At 46.7% G+C, this 18,170-nt stretch overlaps 1 protein-coding gene across 1 annotated transcript; it reads left to right on the top strand.

Moving 5' to 3' along the window:
* Nucleotides 1-3,572: 3,572 nt before the first annotated feature.
* Nucleotides 3,573-13,223, top strand: BTBD3 (BTB domain containing 3). Its single transcript, XM_056856291.1, has 4 exons — nucleotides 3,573-3,900; nucleotides 4,388-4,478; nucleotides 5,719-5,837; nucleotides 12,188-13,223. The coding sequence occupies exons 1-4, from the start codon at nucleotides 3,584-3,586 to the stop codon at nucleotides 13,218-13,220; spliced, it is 1,560 nt and encodes a 519-aa protein (XP_056712269.1). The 5' UTR covers nucleotides 3,573-3,583; the 3' UTR covers nucleotides 13,221-13,223.
* The last annotated feature ends 4,947 nt before the right edge of the window (nucleotides 13,224-18,170 follow it).

Below are 18,170 nucleotides of genomic sequence, written 5' to 3' on the forward strand. Positions count from 1 at the left end.
TACCCCCTGCTGTCCCCTTGCCTCTTAGTGCCCCCCTAGGTAATCCCACCTCCCCCCCAGGGGTTGGTACTGCCCACTTTGGGAACCACTGGGCTAGATGAATATAAGTATGTTACATGCCAGGGTCCTTCAAATATTTAGGTACCAAGTCTTGAAGAAGGGCTTTAAAGCTACGAACCACCACCATAAACGGAACCCATCACAAATGAGGCAGCCCCTGCCGTCCCTTCAAGGAGGGCGTCAAGTGTTTAGAGCAGCTGGTCCCCAGGAAAAAGCAAACCTCTGCATTCTGCACTCATCAAAGTCTCTGGCCATTTATGCTTAGTAGCGCGTTCCAGGCTGAAGTGCCCCGTGAAGCCAGCGCACACCTGCTTCGCATTTCTTAAGAGCCGCTTTAATGTGACCTTTTGTATTTGCTCCACCCCTGCATCGAAGCATTTACTGAAGGAACCATGAAAAACCACAGCCGAGGCTTAGCTATGCAAACGACCATTGCTAATGGCTATGCAAACGAAGGAGCAGGCAAGTGGGGGGTGGAATTTGTTTGACTTTCTCCTCTTGCATCGGGACCGTGAATAGTCATTTTAAGGGGCGGATTTTAAAAAAAGCAGCTTTGAGCAAGCATCAAAATCGACCCTGCATAAATGGCCTCTGAGTTATCTTTAAAGGCAGCCCCAAAGAGGCAGCGTTAATTCGATGTCGGGGTTCTGGTGCCAGGGCCGAGCTCCTCCCGAGCACACCTTCTGGCTGCATCTTCCCCTTCCCGTTTGGGTGGCATCTTTCGGGCAGCAGATGTCAGCACGGTGCATCAGCCCAACCCAGAATAGGCAGTAGTGCTCCTGTGCAACCGCACTGCATTTAAGCAGAGTGGGGTTTATTTTACTCTTTGCTGTGCTCTGTGAGTGCTTGATGAGGCTACGACTGCTTGAACACCGGCAGTGAGTCTCTGCGGACATCTGCGTCTCCTAGCGTCAATGCGCTGTGATCTGCCAGAGGAAGGCGCGTGACCAGAGGCATGTGCCGCCCCTCAAGATGCCGTGGCTTGTCCAAAGGCTTGCATAATTGTTAAGTCACCACGAGCTCATTTTCTACTACGGACGGTCAACGGCATTCCTATAACGACTCCCTTGCGGGGCTCCTTCCTGAACGGTTATTCCGAGTACAAAACTGTGATAATTTAACAAGAAGGCAGAGGGTTTTAACCTCTTAGATGCAGGTTGCTGAAGGGGGAAATATTACCTTAGTCTTGAAGGCTGGTTGTTGTCTGTTTCTGGCGTGCTTCTAGCTGAGTGAGCTGGGTTTGGGTTTTTCTTATGTTCTCTGCCTGATCCCGTAATGCTGCTGCATCGCAGGCCTATACCATGCGCTACGGAAGTGGGACAGAGCCTTGTATTGCTCCGCGACTTCCGCAGTTTCTCAGCACAGCCTTTTTCCTGGGAACCAGGGATGGACTTTTGACAGGCAGAGAGCCAACCACAACCAACGCCATGTATTTTCCCCTGTGGGTGAAATAAAAGTGCAAGACGTTTGTAGCATCTTTTTTTCTCTCTCTGCCTGCAAAAAGCATGCTGTGTGCTAACACATACCGTAAATTGGGACCCAGCAGTGAAACAGAGGCTCAGCTCTGCCTTTATGCCCTGAGACTGTTATACCAGGAGGGGCCATGGCTCAGTGGTAGAGCATCAGCTTGGGATGCAGAAGGTCCCCGGTTCAATCCCCAGCATCTCCAGTTAAAGGGACTAGGCAAGTAGGTGATGTGAAAGACCTCTGCCTGAGACCCTGGAGTGCCGCTGCCGGTCAGAGTAGACGATGCTTTCTTTGATTGACCGAGGGTCAGATTCAGTATAAGGCAGCTTCATGTGTATTCGTGTGTGATTCTGTACTGGCACTCGGTGTGGGTGGAGGCAGCGCGTTAAGTGTCTTGTCAACATAGAATTTTTAAATTAAAATACATAAGATACATAACAACAACATAAAAAACACACAGAGACAACACAATACACACACAAAGTCAAAATATACAAAAACAAGCTTTAACTGGGTGAACATATGAAGTTTTGTTTCCCTCATTATTTTCCCTATAATATGCAATGCTATTATAACTTTATAACATTGAATATACTGCTTTTTTATTCAATCTTTCACTCTCAAGTATAAGTACTTTAAACTTACCTAATACTAAGCATTGTTAAATCATTCTAACTGCTTTATAATCATATATGAACGTTTATATTCACTAAACCCTATTATATACTTTTCCAGTATAGCATTTTCATTTTTAGTTATACATAATTTACAAGACATATGCATAATATAATTTCCAATTTGTTTGGACCTTTTATTTACATAGTTTGCCAGCTTGGCCATCGCTGCATACTCCGACAACACAGAATTTTAGTTGAGACCCTTCCAAGTGAAAGAAGTATTTTCCCCACCTCTAAACAACTGAGATATGTAGAAACGTACTTAATTTATATCCGGTGTGCACATGGAGAGCTTTTGCTGTGATGCTGTGCAATTGTCTCTGGTGTAATTCGACCTAATGAGCCTCCGCTTATGTTGGGATACCCGCGAAGGACTGTTGTGTTACAGCAGACACAGGGAGTTAAAAGCTCGTGCAGTGACCTCATCTCTGTTCATTTAGCTCGAGGGTATAAACTGCACTGAAACAGGGACCGTTAAAAGGGTGTCAGTCCGCTTTATGCCGCAAGTTAATCTCCTTTAGTCTGAATGCGAAATCCATCTGATTTAGCCGTTTTGATCACACAGCGGGAAAAGAATATGCTTTGGGTGGGGGAGGACTCGGTACTTTGGACTCTGTTTATGCACTGCTTGCAAACAGTTCTCATTCGGGTGAAAGCCCTATTACTCATGCTCATATTTACCGGATCCCCCTGGAACAATCTCCTTATATAAAAAATCAGCGTGGCAGCTTATTAGCCAAGGGCCGCTATAAATCGCGCACGTTCAGATCATCTCTGTCGGACTCGCTTTGAGCGAGCAGTTTTCTCTTGCTCCTTAAATCGATGGTTGGCGGAGAGGGCGGCCGCTGGCTTTTTTTAACGTTAGAGCCGTGCATGTCTCCGACGGGGTGTCCCTGTGCCGCTGGCCCAATCGTGGGTTTTTTTGTGTGGCTTTGGCGATTGGCTCAGGACGCTGCCTGTCTGCCTCCATCCGCAGGGCTGTCACACCTACTGTGCTCAAACCGCTCGACACACGACTTGAGCCAGCCGACGAGCAGGCAGCACATCTCTCTGTAGCCTGCTTGCTTCGCGCAGCGCCGCAGTTCCCAGGTGATGCAGTCCTCAGGCATTTGGGGGAAAGCTCTTGCAAGTAGATGGAGCTGGGAATCATGTCGGGGAGGAGTTTAACCGATCAAGTATTGGATCAGACTTAAAAAAGAAAGAAAGAAAGAAAGAAGCTGATACCTTATTCAGCACCCTGGAAAAAGGTCACCTTGCCTTGCTGGAAACGAAGCACAACCTCGCCTTTTGCTGCTGTCTGCTTTTAGCACCTTCCGCGCGCTCTCGCTCTCTCTCTCTGTTTCTTAGTTAGGCTCTCTATTAAACAGAGGAGGATACTCATGGTAGATGACAAGGGGAAGAACATGAAATGTCTCACCTTCTTCTTGATGCTTCCAGAGACAGTTAAGAACCGTTCCAAGAAAAGCTCGAAGAAGGTGAGCGGCGGAAGCAGCAGCAAGTTACCCCCAGTTTGCTATGAAATCATTACCTTGAAGACCAGGAAGAAGAAGAAGATGGCTGCTGACATTTTCCCCCGAAAGAAGCCGGCTAATGGCAACGCGGCCGCCGTCCAGCAGTACCACCAGCAAAACATCAACAACAACAATATTATCCCTGCTCCCAACTGGCAAGGACTGTATCCCACTATCCGAGAAAGGTAAGTTTGCGTTCGAGTTTTACTGGCAGTCTGGAGGGGGAAGTGTTTTGCCCTGTTCAGGACAGTCTATTAGCTTCTTCCCATTGAAATGATGGAGGGGTGTCTCTCTTTTCCAACAGTGCAGTTCAGCTGGGGGGTTTTCTTCTTGTTGTTCTGCAAAGGCTGCCTTGTTTTAACCTGCAAAATGAAATGTCGAGAATGTGCTGTTCTGCCTTTCAATTTTGCTCGTGGTTTTTTTGCGTTTTACTTTTTCCCGAAAAGTTCTCTCTCAGGCTTTTTTTTTTTTTTTTGGTAGCATCGTACTTTGAATAAAGAGAAAAACAAACGAGTGCTTTAGTGGTCATGAAGCGATTTGAAACGTGCTCTTTCTTCCCTTGTGCCGCTTGTTGAAACACGGAGGAAAGACTTCAGGGAGCCGAATCGCATGGGTGTGGGGAGGGGACCCGACGCCGTGCACCCTGAATTAACACGTTACCTCTCTTTGTAGAAATGCAGTGATGTTCAACAATGACTTGATGGCAGATGTTCATTTTGTGGTGGGGCCGCCAGGTGGGACCCAGCGGTTGCCGGGACACAAAGTAAGCAACAGCTGCACGATGCACTTTGACAAGGGGAAAGGGAGGGAAGTCTCTGCCCTTAAGACTTAGTGCAGCAGGCTTGGGCTGTCGGCTTTTAAGCATCTTTGCCCAGTGAAACGCTTTAGCTGTTCCCTTCTTATGAAGGACTGTGTGGTGTGGTGGTTAAAAGTGGTGGTTTGGAGTGGTGGACTCTAATCTGGAGAACCGGGCTTGATTCCCCACTCCTCCACATGAGCAGCAGACGCTAATCTGATGAACCGGGTTTGTTTCCCCACTCCTACACATGACCCCTCCACAGGGGAGGGGCTGTGGCTCAGTGGTAGAACACCTGCTTGGCATGCAGAAGGTCCCAGGTTCAATCCCTGGCATCTCTAGTTAAAGGGACTAGGCAAGTAGGTGATGTGAAAGACCCCTGGCTGAGACCCTGGAGAGCTGCTGCCAGTCTTAGTAGACAATACTGACTTTGATGGACCAAGGGTCTGATTCAGTAGAAGGCAGCTTCATGTATTCATGTAAGCAGTGGACTCTAATCTGGAGAACTGGGTTGGTTTCCCCACTCCTATACATGAAGCCAGCTGGGTGACCCTGGGCTAGTCACAATTCTCTCGAAGGTGATTGTATGGTGGTTTGATTCTTCCTTAAGCGGTAGAGAAAGGCTGCATATAAAAACCAACACTTCTTCTTACTGTGGGAGAGTGTCCCCTCCAAAACATAGTTTCCTTGACTCTCCCCCTCCCCCCTGCATTTTTAATCTGTCCAGCCTCTAAAGGGCAGTGTACATGATCATCTTTTATCTTCACAACAGCCCTGCAAGGTAAAGTGCATTCCTAAGGAGAGTTACTCCACTCTAAGCCCATTGAAATGAATGCACTGTTAGGCTGCGCGGTAGACAGCTTTCTAGCTTACAAGGGATCTGGATGGAGGGATCCTTGGTCTAATACTCTAAGCAATACACACACACACCCAGCTCTCATTGTAGTAAGACCAGGAGTACATTTTAAGAGTTGCAAGGATTCCCAAAAGACAAAGGAAAACTGAGCAATTACCTTTAGCAAGCTTTGCTGTTAAAAAAAAAAAAAATCAGATGAAACTCCGGTCATGCAGGGCTCTTCAGAAACCAGTTATAGCTTTCCTAGTCTTGTTTTCAGAGTTCTCTGTGACTTCTGCCATTTCTGTTTCCTTTCTTTCGGTGATGGGTTTTGTTCTGAAGCGTGAAATGACATTTTACCTTTTCGAACAGTATGTCCTAGCTGTCGGGAGCTCCGTGTTCCACGCGATGTTTTACGGGGAGCTCGCAGAGGACAAAGATGAGATCCGGATCCCAGATGTGGAGCCTGCGGCTTTCCTCGCCATGCTGAAGTAAGCACCCTTCCTTGCTGGGAAGTAAAGTCTGGGCTAGTCAAAGTTGGGCATGCTTGTAAATGGAGACGCACAACACGGGGCGTCCATCACGTCTCAAAAATAGGGTGTCTGTTGTGGTGTGTTTTTAATTATCAGAAAGATTCCTTTTGTGGAGTCTGTTCCCACCCCTCAGCCCCACCCCCAAATCTGTTGCATACAAGGCCAGTAAGTCTGCTGGGAACTTTGGGCAGGCCCTCAATTAATCAAATTTACAAAGAAGGGGGGGTTCTGGTTTGAAGGTGCTGTTAGGAAGAACAGTTAGAGTGGTTCCTCAGTGGTACAGGCTTCCTCGGGAGGTGTTAAGCTCTCCTTCCCTGGAGGTCTTTAAGCAGAGGCTAGATGGCCATCTGTCAGCATTGCTGATTCTATGACCTTAAGCAGATGATGAGAGGGAGGGCATCTTGGCCATCTTCTGTGCATGGAGTGGGGGTCACTGGGGGGGAGGTAGTTGTGAGTTTCCTGCATTGTGCAGGGGGTTGGACTAGATGACCCTGGTGGTCCCTTCCAACTCTATGATTCTATGATTCCACTCTGGTTTCACCTGGAAAACATTGTTGAAATGTTTTGGTATCTTATATAGCCTTGTTTTTGCCAATATGAATAATTCCTCTCTACTCGAGTCTCTTCCACAAAATTCTCTGTAACTTGTAAAATGTGGTCACTGATTTAGTTCTATAAGCTAATTTTATATATATATTAAAATTAACAGTTCTTTCTAAACATAATTTTAAACTAACTGTGGAAAGGACATGTAATTTATTTTGTGATTCTTTTCTCCAATATGTCTGGTTTCTCTTGCTTAGGATATAAGGGGGAAAAAGTTCTTGTATCTATAAATTCAGGAATTAAAGTGAAAGTTGTACATGCAGATCTTTGTAGGAGGTTTTTTTTTAATTTTTACGCTTTAATATCCTTTAGTTTCCACTGTGGTTTATGCCTGTATCCTTTCAGTATGTCATTGATTAGGGCGGTGGCTAATCATGTAACTGATAGGTATTAGTGTCTTTATTGGGTTGCCTTAGGATATTAAGAAAAAGTCTTTGTATCTTATCCTCAGAATAGTGTATACTGCCAGTAGCTCTGGGGTTTGTTAGTGCAGATGTGTGGGGTCTGTCTAGGAGAGATGGTTTTCATAGGAAGGAGGATCATAGCACATTACAAGCCACCACAGTGGCCAAATGATTCCGAAATCTCCAAGGGATTGTACTTTGTTTAGCCTTTAAAGCAGAGGTGTCATACTCAATTGTTACAAGGGCCAGATATGACATAACTGTTGTTGTTTTTAAAATAAATTTTATTCGTTTTTTAATAAGGGGTACAGAAAAAAAAGGGAAAGACAGAAAGAGCAAGTTTAACATTTCATTTTCGTGTCTGTGCTCAAGATAACCCATCCCTTTGTTCTCACCCCACAATAGGATGTCTTATAAAAATACAAAATTTAACTGGAAATTCTTTCTTTAGTGCTTCAACCTCAACTGATTGCTATATCTATGAAGTTAGACTATTTAAAAAAATTATAATCAAATCTATTGAGATAGCCTTTAAAATCTTATTTGTATCTAACCCTAATACCTAATTTCATATGCATACATTTGCATCATACATATCTGGATATGACATAACTGTTACTTGGTTGGGCCAGGCCAGGCCTCTCCAGCCCAGATTAGGGGAGGGGGGCTGCCTCACCTGGCTCGCAGACCAGATAAGAGCTCTAAGGGGGCCGGATCCGGCCCGCAGGCCTTATGTTTGACACCCCTGCTTTAGAATATAAGCTTTGGTTCATGGTGAAAAGAGAAATCAGGATGGCTTAGAGTCTGCCAAGTGGCAATGCCCAAAACTGTACATGGGTTCTTCCGGTAGACCCGATCGCTGCAGATTAATTATGTTCCCAGGAATGTTTCTTGGTACAGCTTTGCAATATGAAGTGATATCATCTTGCTAAATGCGGGTCCTGGGAGATGCACTTGAGTAGGGTGCAGTCCGCAACACGTTTGAGTGTGTGCTTAAATCACTATTGATTTCAGTAGACCCCTTAAGTACTTGACCAGCTGTGTACTTGACTGTGTACTTGGTGCCTACACTGATGGAAAATAACAAGACCTAGCAAGACGGGCAGGTCAGGAATAGCTTATTGAACAACTGGAATATCGCCGGCAGAGCTGGATAGATACTGTTTGCATAACAAGTACAGGGTTATATAGATACTATGTGGCTATTTCTTGATACCTTCCCTGTTCCATATTTTTTTGATAACCAATTTCTCATCTTCCCACTACATTTGTCTAAGCTGAATGGAGAAACTAAATTATACAGTAGGAATTACCTATCATAATTAAAGCAAAATATGGCCCTTAAGTTAAACTGGAACAACACCCACTCCATGATGTCCTAGATCTAGCCTGCTGGCTTGCATCTTTTCTAAAGAGAGCCAGCATGGCATAGTGGTTAAGAGAGGTGGTTTGGAGCGGTGGACTCTGATCTGGAGAACCAGGTTCGATTCCCCTCTCCTTCACATGAGCAGCAGATGCTTATCTGGAAAATCGGGTTGGTTTCTCCACTCCTCCACATAAAGCCAGCTGGGTGACCTTGAGCTAGTCACAGCTCTCTCAGCCTCACCTACCTCACAGGGTGTCTGCTGTGGGGAGGAGAGGGAAGGCATTGTAGCCAGTTTGAGTCTCCCTTAAGTGGTAGAGAAAGTCAGCATGTAAAAAACCAACTCTTCTTCTTCTAACATCCGTGGACCACGACTTCCCTGCCTCCTCCCTCCCGCTGTGGTCCAAGATGCCCCCTTGAGTGGTGCTCTTGCGAGATCCCCAGGAATAGCTTGGGGGAGGAGTCAGACACCCACCATAGGAGGGGGGACTTAGCATCCCCCCACACATACACGCATCTGATGCCCATGGAAATTTTAAACAGGATCCAAACCATTGTGTAAAGTGTGGCGATGAAACACATTTGCCATATACAAATCATACAGAAGACAGTGGTGAAGAACTATCATTTGTGACCAATTTGTTGAGAGCCAGCGTGGCGTAGTGGTTAAGAGTGGTGGTTTGGAGCGGTGGACTCTGATCTGGAGAACCCTGTTTGATTCCCCACTCCTCCACATGAGCGGTGGAGGCTAATCTGGTGAACTGGATTTGTTCCCCACTCCTACGCATGAAGCCCACTGGGTGACCTTGATCTAGTCACACTCTCTCAGCTCCACCTACCTCACAGGGTGTCTGTTGTATGGAGGGGAAGGGAAGGAGATTGTAAGCCGGTTTGATTCTCCATTGAGTGGTAGAGAAAGTCGGCATATAAAAACCAACTTTTCTTCTTCACTGGCTCTGAATACAGAAGGGAGAACAATTATTTATTTTGGTTCTTGTAGGTTATCCGGGCTGTGTAACCGTGGTCTTGGAATTTTCTTTCCTGACGTTTCGCCAGCAACTGTGGCAGGCATCTTCAGAGTAGTAACACTGAAGGACAGTGTCTCCTTACACAGTGTCTCGGTTACACAGCCCGGATAACCTACAAGAACCAATGAACTCTGACCGTGAAAGCCTTCGACAATATTTTTAATTATTTATTTTGCTTGCCAAATACAGACAGAAGAAGAAGAAGAGTTGGTTTTTATATGCCGACTTTCTCTACCACTCAATGGAGAATCAAACCGGCTTACAATCTCCTTCCCTTCCCCTCCCCACAACAGACACCCTGTGAGGTAGGTGGGGCTGAGAGAGCTCTGAGAGAGCTGTGACTAGCCCAAGGTCACCCAGCTGGCCTCGTGTGCAGGAGTGGGGAAACCAACCCGGTTCACCAGATTAGCGTCCGCTGCTCATGTGGAGGAGTGGGGAATCAAACCCGGTTCTCCAGAAATGAAACCTTGTACAATGTGTATCATTTAGTGATCCAGCTTCTCTTCAACAGCTGCATTTAATCGATCAAAAGTCCAGCAGCAGTTCTACCGCTGAATGTTTCATGTTTTCAGAAGTACATAAGTAAAAATCCTCCTGCCGTTGCCACGTATGAAGACTCCTTCACGTGTAGCTGACTGCAAGTTAGCTGTTTCCCCTTTTTGAGTGTCACTTTTACCTTGTTTTCCTTGCGGTGCTGAACAAGCTGTTCTCTGCTGTCACAGCTAGAGGTACATGTGAGAGAATTTGACATTCGAGGGAGCTTCTGTTGCACAGGAAATGAGCTTCAGCAGTCTGTGGAGCAAACCTTAGAGGGCCGAACATGAATCTTTTTAACAAGAGCTTAAATGGGATTGACCTTCGGGGCTTTGCAAATTAGTTCGAAATATTTTCTGCACCTTGTGGGGAAAGTAACACAAACAGTACATGGATTTAAAATGATGGACGCTTAACTATCTTCATTTCTTTTTCCTGTACCAGTATCAGTTCATCAGAGATGTTCTAAACAGATTCCTTTTATTCAGTGAGATTACAAAACAGCATATTTTCTCAGAAATGTTTGGCTACCTATCCAGTTTTTCTACAGTAAAATCTCTGGAAATGAACACGTTTCTGTCTTACCTGTATGTTGCTTTTAGAGGCTGTGGGATATGTTGGATATTCTGATTAATGCCGAATCTCTGTCAACATCCCGGTATAAAAACCACCTTGTCCTGCCGACAACCCAAATACTTCCTATTGTTGAAACGATTGTGGTTTCCATTGCAAACTGCCCAAAAGTCAGTTTTGGTCTCATAACAGGGGGATCACACGGGGCCTGTTCTCTGGACCAGTTTCAGCTCACGAGGTGGACCATCTAAACCAGTGGTTCCCAAACGTTGAGGGCCATCGCCCCCCTTGTTCCACAAACTCAACCCCAGTGCCCCCTACCCTATCCAACAACACAGTTGAAGGGGCCTACCTCTAGCGCCCCCCTGCTATCCCCTTGCCTCTTAGTGCCCCTCTATGTAATCCCACTGCCCTCCAGGGGTTGGCACTGCCCACGTTGGGAACCCCTGATCTAAACTGTACACCGTACGGTCGGCTCCCTTGAATGACTTAAGGGCTCTGGGTGTATTGGGGAAAGGGAAAAAACACCATAAAGGAGAGCATTGCTGGACCGAACCCAGAGTCCATGTTATCCAGCTTCCTCTTTCCAACAGAAATAGCCAGATGCTTCTGGGAGCCCCCAAACAGGGCACAAAGGCCACATCCTTCCCCTGCTGTTTCCTCCCAGCAGGTGGTGTTCAGCAATACCTCTGAACTGGAAGTTCCCTTAATCTTTTGTGAGAGCAGCTACACTGTCAAGAATTAAGGCTTTTAACTCGTCACTTTTTGTGTGTGTGCCATCAAGTCACAGCTGACTTATGGCGACCCTATAGGGCTTTCCAGGCAAGGGACATTCAGAGGTGTCTTGCCATTGCCTGCCTCCACGTCATGACCCGGGTATTCCTCGGGTATTCCATCTCCAGGATCAAAACAGCATTCCTATTATCGTAGGTGCTGTGGAGCACAGGCAGGATGGTGCTTCTGCAGTCGTCTTGTTTGGGGGCTTCCTGGAGGCCCCTGGTTGGCCACTGTGTGAACAGACTGCTGGACTTGATGGGCCTGGGTCTGATCCAGCAGGGCTTTTCTTATGTTCTTATGGTGGTCTCCCATCCAAGTACTAATCAGGGTTGACCCTGCTTAGCTTCTGAGATCCCATGAGATCAGGCTAGCCTGGGGCTACCCAGGTCAGGGCTATATCTCGTGGATTTCATGAGTTGTTTGTTATGTAAAGACGTCCTTGATGCCTGCTTTGAAAGTGTCTATTGGCATTTCCCCCCCCCAACCCCCCCCCTGCAGTTCACCACAGCGGCAAAAGAGCTGCACACTTTAGACTAATCGACTGAAGCTTTGGTTGGTGGGGATGCAAGGGAAAAACGCTTCTCTTTTTCTTTTTTTGCTGAGACTACTTTTGTTCCGATAAAAACAAAAACCTCAACGAGGGCCCTCTGCAACGACAGAGCAGTATATTTCGTTTAAATTGCGAGTTAGCTTATGCTTCCGTCACCATCTCAAAAAGGTACTTAGTTTGAGGCTTTAAGAATATTGTGTGTGATAAACATTTAATCTATTAACGAAGCCATTGAAAGCTAGATGACTAATCTATGGAAAATTCTTTCATCCATCGATGGCTCTACAAGTTGAATATTTGATATAAGCGTTTGCTGAATAAATGTTTGTGTTTTCCCCTCCACCTGCCTTTTGCCTCCAGCAGTGCTGACCACTGCATCTCTCACACCACCCCCTCCGTTCCTACCTTCCTGCTTGCTTGCTTTCTTCTGTTCTGTGCTAAACTACGCATCACACGTCTGGCTTCTCTTGCAGATACATCTACTGTGACGAAATCGACTTGGCTGCTGACACGGTGCTGGCAACGCTTTACGCCGCCAAGAAATACATCGTCCCTCATCTCGCCAGAGCGTGCGTGAACTTCCTGGAGACCAGCCTGAGCGCCAAAAACGCTTGTGTGCTCCTCTCCCAGAGCTGCTTATTTGAGGAGCCGGACCTGACGGAACGCTGCTGGGAAGTGATTGATGCCCAGGCAGAGCTGGCGTTGAAGTCCGAAGGGTTCTGCGACATAGACTTTCAGACACTTGAAAGCATCCTCCAGAGGGAGACCCTGAATGCCAAAGAGATTGTGGTTTTCGAAGCTGCTCTCAGTTGGGCCGAAGTGGAGTGCCAACGCCAAGAGTTGCCCGTGAGCATAGAAAACAAGCGCAAAGTCCTCGGGAAGGCGCTGTATCTCATTCGCATCCCGACGATGGCGCTCGACGACTTTGCCAACGGCGCCGCTCAGTCGGGCATCCTGACCCTCAACGAAACGAACGATATCTTCCTTTGGTACACGGCGGCCAAAAAGCCGGAGCTGCAGTTTGTGAGCAACGCCCGGAAGGGCCTCGTCCCGCAACGCTGCCACCGTTTCCAGTCTTGTGCCTATCGCAGCAACCAGTGGCGTTACAGGGGCAGGTGCGACAGCATACAGTTCGCCGTTGATAAGCGAGTGTTCATTGCTGGCTTTGGGCTCTACGGCTCCAGCTGTGGATCGGCCGAATACAGCGCGAAGATTGAACTCAAACGCCAAGGCGTTATCCTCGGGCAGAACTTGAGCAAGTACTTCTCAGATGGATCTAGCAACACTTTCCCGGTGTGGTTTGAGTATCCGGTGCAGATCGAACCAGATACCTTTTACACAGCGAGCGTGATTCTGGACGGCAACGACCTCAGCTATTTCGGACAGGAAGGGATGACGGAGGTCCAGTGCGGGAAAGTAACTGTGCAGTTCCAGTGCTCCTCAGACAGCACCAATGGCACAGGAGTTCAAGGAGGGCAGATTCCCGAACTTATCTTTTATGCCTGAAAGGAGAGGGTTTCCGCAACGAGGGAGAGTGTGATTACCTGATGTCTGTGTCTGCTTTCAGACCCGGCTTGAGCTTAGCTTGTTGTCTGCAGAGATTTGATCAGTTCCGGTCATGAGTTCCTCAAGGCGGTTTTCACGCTGGCCGTACTTTTCTAGCCTAAATGTAATAATCATCTTTGACTGGGAAGTCCCAAGGACAAGCACACCAGCAAATTAAGAGTCAGTTTCCCAGCCTTCCCACAGTTAAGATGCCCTTACCTGTGGAAGAAGAGCAAATAGATGTTCCCCCGCTATGGTTGGTGCCAATACCATTTTTTTAATTGTTTGAAAAGTCTGTCATTTTTTCTGCTCTCTCTCCCCCCACCCCGCTGCCATAGACAACCTTTCTGCAGACTTCTCGGGATCATGGTTATTTCTGTTTTTCTGCTTCTTGGTTGCCCCCTTAGACTTGATGTTGCAATATCACCACGCTCAAGTTTGGTTGAGGGAACGCTGGCCAGATCGACCGTATCTTTGGGGTTCTTGGACATGTTCTGCTCCAATGTTGGGCAGCCCAGCCCCTTTGTTTGAGAAGGTCTCTTTCTTTGCACACAACAGAATTCAGATATAAAAGATGGAAATCTGGTGCTCAACTCTTGATTGCCCTAGACGTACAAACCCCTCTCACTTAGCCAGGTGCTTTCGAGAGGACTCTAGTGGAAAAGAAACCTCTTCAAGGAGTGCAGTGGGTTATGCCGTGATGAACGAGATGGCTGATCCTTGCCTTCTCTTTCACCATTCCACAGATCTTCTCTTCAGACACCTTTTTAAAGTCTGGAAACACTGGCATATATACAACCCCTGTATTACGCTAGTGTTTAGAAGCAAAAATAGCCCTGATCTGGATGGCCCAGGCTAGCCCGATGTCAGATTTCGGAAGCTAAGCACGGTCAGCCCTGGTTTGTACTTGGAAGGGAGACCTCCAAGGAAGTCCGGGGTTGCCGTGTGGCGGAAGGCAATGGATAAACCACCTCTGAACATCCCTTGCCTTGACCTGGATGGCCCAGGCTGGTCCCATTGTGGCTGCTAAGCAGGGTCTGCCCTGGTCCGTACTTGGATGGGAGACCACCAATGGGTAAACCATCTCCGAACGTCTCTTGCCTTGAAAGCCTTACAAGGTTGCCAGTGGTTGGCTGCGACTTCACGGCTCTTTCCCACCACCATTGAAGCAAACAATTCTTCCACTATTTCAGTGCTCCAGTAGTAGTAGTAGCTTCTCTGCTTTGTAAAACATATATATTCCTGCATTCAATCAAGCTTAGCAGCCATTATGTTGACTCTGCCTTTTGATGGTCCCAGTCCTTTTTCATTGTCAGTCAAAGTGTTTAAAAAGGCAGTGAGTTTTGTGGGGGTTCCTTTTTTTGCCCCCTGAAGTTGGGTGAGAACTTATTTAGGATGGAATTACTTCTCCTGGTAAGAGCTAAAAATCTTTGGGGGATGATATTGCCGCCAATTGCAATGGAATGTATGAGCTCTGTGGCTGCATCTTTTTGTTCCCTTAACTGCATCTTGAATGTTATTAATGCCACACAAATTTAAGTAACTGGATAATTAAATGGTTGGGAGCAAGTTGGCTCCAAAGACCCTCTGCCTTTCTGGGCAAGAACCAAAATGTTAGGCTGGACATAACTGCAATTATGCTTAGAATGTTGATTAATATTAATTAATGTTTATTAACATTAAATATTAATCCCAAAGGCACAGTGGCAGAGATCATTGTGTAACTACAGGGCCCGTTAGTAACGTGGCTGAAATAACTCTTTGGAGTTGGCTCTGCAGCAGCAGTACATGGTTGCTCTCGGTAGCATTCCTTACTACACAACCTAGAACAATGATGGCGAACCTTTTAGAGACCGAGTGCCCAAACGGCAACCCAAAACCCACTTATTTATCGCAACGTGCCAACATGGCAATTTAACCTGAATACTGAGGTTTTAGTTTAGAAAAAACAACTCATACATTAACATTGTTTGTCTTAAAAGAAAAACACAATAACAGAGTTTTCAATGATACAAACAACTTTTTATTGAAAGGTAACGCGTGATGGACTTTTCCTCCAGAAATTTGTCCAATCCCCTCTTCAAGGCATCTAGGCTAGATGCCATCACCACATCCTGTGGCAAGGAGTTCCACAGGTTAATTACATGCTTGGTAAGTGGGTGTTCCTCTTTTAGTAGGGGATTTCACTGAAAGGTAGGGGATTTTCTCTTTTAGTAGGGGATTTTCACTGAAAGGTAGGGGATTTTCTCTTTTAGTAGGGGATTTTCACTGAAAAGGAGGCACCGCAAAGCCCGTGCTGTGGCCCGAGCGCTCTGCTCCCCTCCAGCTATGCCACGCTGTGAGCTATGCTCCCCTCCAACCTAGCTCCTCTCCAACCCCACCCCGGGAATCACCTTCGGCACATACTCACAGGCTACCGTCCGCGCTGCACCCTCACGCCGCATGTGAGCCACCCGGCATGTGAGCCACCCGGCATGTGAGCCGCTCGGCATGTGAGCCGCTCTGCTGCAGGTGACGGGAGGGAGGAAGCGCTCCCATTGGACTGCTGGGCAGAGGGGCGGGTGATGTGAGAAACGCCCTCAGGCGCGCATGGGGAGGGGAGCAGCCCGGCCCCGCGTCCCTCTGGCTTTCTGGTAACGAACTCAGGCGAACTCTGTGCTGGGGCGACGACGCGCGTGCCCACAGAGAGGGCTCTGAGTGCCCCCTCTGGCAAGCGTGCCATAGGTACGCCACCACTGACCTAGAATAACCACTAAGGTGAACATCTAAACATGTTTGCAAATTTCATTTAACCATAAATTATGTGGGGCTTCCCCCCCCCCCCAACAATTCTAATGCAGTCAGTGACTTCAGCCTAAAAAAAATGGGACACGTGTGGGTTGTGTTTTGCCTGCTCATTTGTGACCCAACCATCTTCAGTCAGGTCTGAAATGCAGACTTTAATTGTCCAGAAGCACCTCCCCCTCCCACCTTCAAATTGCTTGTCAGGCTTCCTGCAGAACCGTCTGCATTCTTGGGCGGAAAGGGCCCCAGGCCAGCTGGTAGTAAAAATGGAAGGAAATGAGCGTTAACTGAACGAGGCCGAGCAATTTTGCGTTTTGTTCCCGTTTTTGTATCTGCAAAGTAGCTCTTTCTTAGTTTGTTTTACATACCTCTTTTTAAGTCGAAGAAAGAAGGGAGGGGCTGTGGCTCATTGGTAGAGCCTCTGCTTGGCCTGCAGAAGGTCCCAGGTTCAATCCCTGGCATCTCCAGTTGAAGGGACCAGGCAAGTAGGTGATGGGAAAGACTCTTTTCTGCCTGAGACCCTGGAGAGCCGCTGCCGGTCTGAGTAGACAATACTGACTTTGATGGACCCAGGGTCTGATTCAGTAGAAGGCAGCTTCATGTATTCATCAAGTGTTTTCGTCATTAAGGTAAACTTGAATGGTTCCAACACCTTGCTTAAAGTACTAGTGTACCCGAACGTTACGTTCAATCAGTTTTAATTATAATTCCCCCCCCCATGCGATTCATTATCTGTTAGTATTAGTACTCTAAAGGCTCTTGACTGCTGCAATTCTGGCATCTAGTCATTAGTGTCAGGAATTGTTTGCAGGGCCAAAAGTGCAGTCCGGAGTAGCAAACTTAGGATGTAGAAAAGAGCAAGAGTTCAGTGGCACCTTAAAGACTAATAAGATTTCTGGCAGGGTATGGGCTTTCGTGAGTCACAGCTCATGAAAGCTCCTACCCTGCCAGAAATTGTGATAGTCTTTAAGGTGCCACTGAACTCTTGCTCTTTTCTGCTGCTAGTAACATGCTAACACGGCTACCCATCGTAAACTTAGGTTGGACATGGAAAAATCTAAAGCCTAAATAAACCCAAATAAATAAATAAATGTAAAGCTAATCATTTCTCACACATACACAGAAAAGCAAAGTGTGTGCTGCTTTTTTCAAGAACAATCCTCGTGTCTTAATTACAGAGTTATATAATACGAAACAAATTATGCCTCTTTCCCCGATGCAGAAGTACTCACAGAATATATAGGAGCTGTTTACGAAGCAGGATGTACATGAAAACAGACTGACAATTAGTGTAATCTGTGGAGAATGCTCTTTGGGGGGAAAAGCTCCTACCGACTTTCTTCCGGAGTAATTCACTGTACTTGTGTGTCTTTCAGGAACCCAATTTTTTAAAAAAAAAATACTGTGAAATTGCATGGTTTGAGCAGGATAGCCTGTCAGCAATAGTTCTCTGCTGCTGTCAGACACAACTTTACCCTGTTATCAAATCTATAAAAGTGAGCATTTGGATCTGTTAACTTCTTTGGTTCTGTGGCACTCCCTGTGCCTTTTCTGCCTCCTTTGCACCACAGAACTGTCAAGAAACCTCGGGTTTGCCCCAGCAGAACGTTAGCTGTGCCCAGCACTTTATATTTCCTGTTGAAATGCATGGCTTCAGGAGTGACATTAGGGCTGTGGCTCAGTGATAGAGTCTCTGCTTTGAATGCAGAAGGTCCCAGGTTCAGTCCCCGGCATCTCCAGTTAAAGGGACCAGGCAAGTAGGTGATGTGAAAGACCCCTGCCTGAGACCCTGGAGAGCCGCTGCCGGTCTGAGTAGACAAAACTGACCTCAACGGACCAAGGGTCTGGTTTAGTATAAGGCCGCTTCATGTGTTCCCGTGACCCTGGGCTTCACAGTTCAGCCCATTCTGACACAATCTCCCCTCCTCTTCACAATGATAATGGCTTTGCTGTTCTTTTATAAATAAACCAGGAAACAAAAGAAGAAAATCAGTGAGCACTTTTTTTAAAAAACCGGACTGTGAATAAATGTGTTGTCTCACGGTAGGAGCCAGCAGTCCACATAACAATAGGACAGTGCTAAAAATTACTTTCCTTCCTTTGCTGTGAATTTGACTGGAAGCACTT

Source organism: Euleptes europaea, chromosome 10 (assembly GCF_029931775.1).
Source record: "Euleptes europaea isolate rEulEur1 chromosome 10, rEulEur1.hap1, whole genome shotgun sequence".
Classification (NCBI taxonomy): domain Eukaryota; kingdom Metazoa; phylum Chordata; class Lepidosauria; order Squamata; family Sphaerodactylidae; genus Euleptes; species Euleptes europaea.

What these genes read in the sequence shown, in the direction of transcription:
- BTBD3 (XM_056856291.1), top strand. Translation starts at nt 3,584, where the DNA reads ATGGTAGATGACAAGGGGAAGAACATGAAATGTCTCACCTTCTTCTTG. An exon ending in TATCCCACTATCCGAGAAAG is followed by an intron (nt 3,901 to 4,387) that starts GTAAGTTTGCGT and finishes CTCTCTTTGTAG; the next exon opens with AAATGCAGTGATGTTCAACA. An exon ending in GCTTTCCTCGCCATGCTGAA is followed by an intron (nt 5,838 to 12,187) that starts GTAAGCACCCTT and finishes CTTCTCTTGCAG; the next exon opens with ATACATCTACTGTGACGAAA.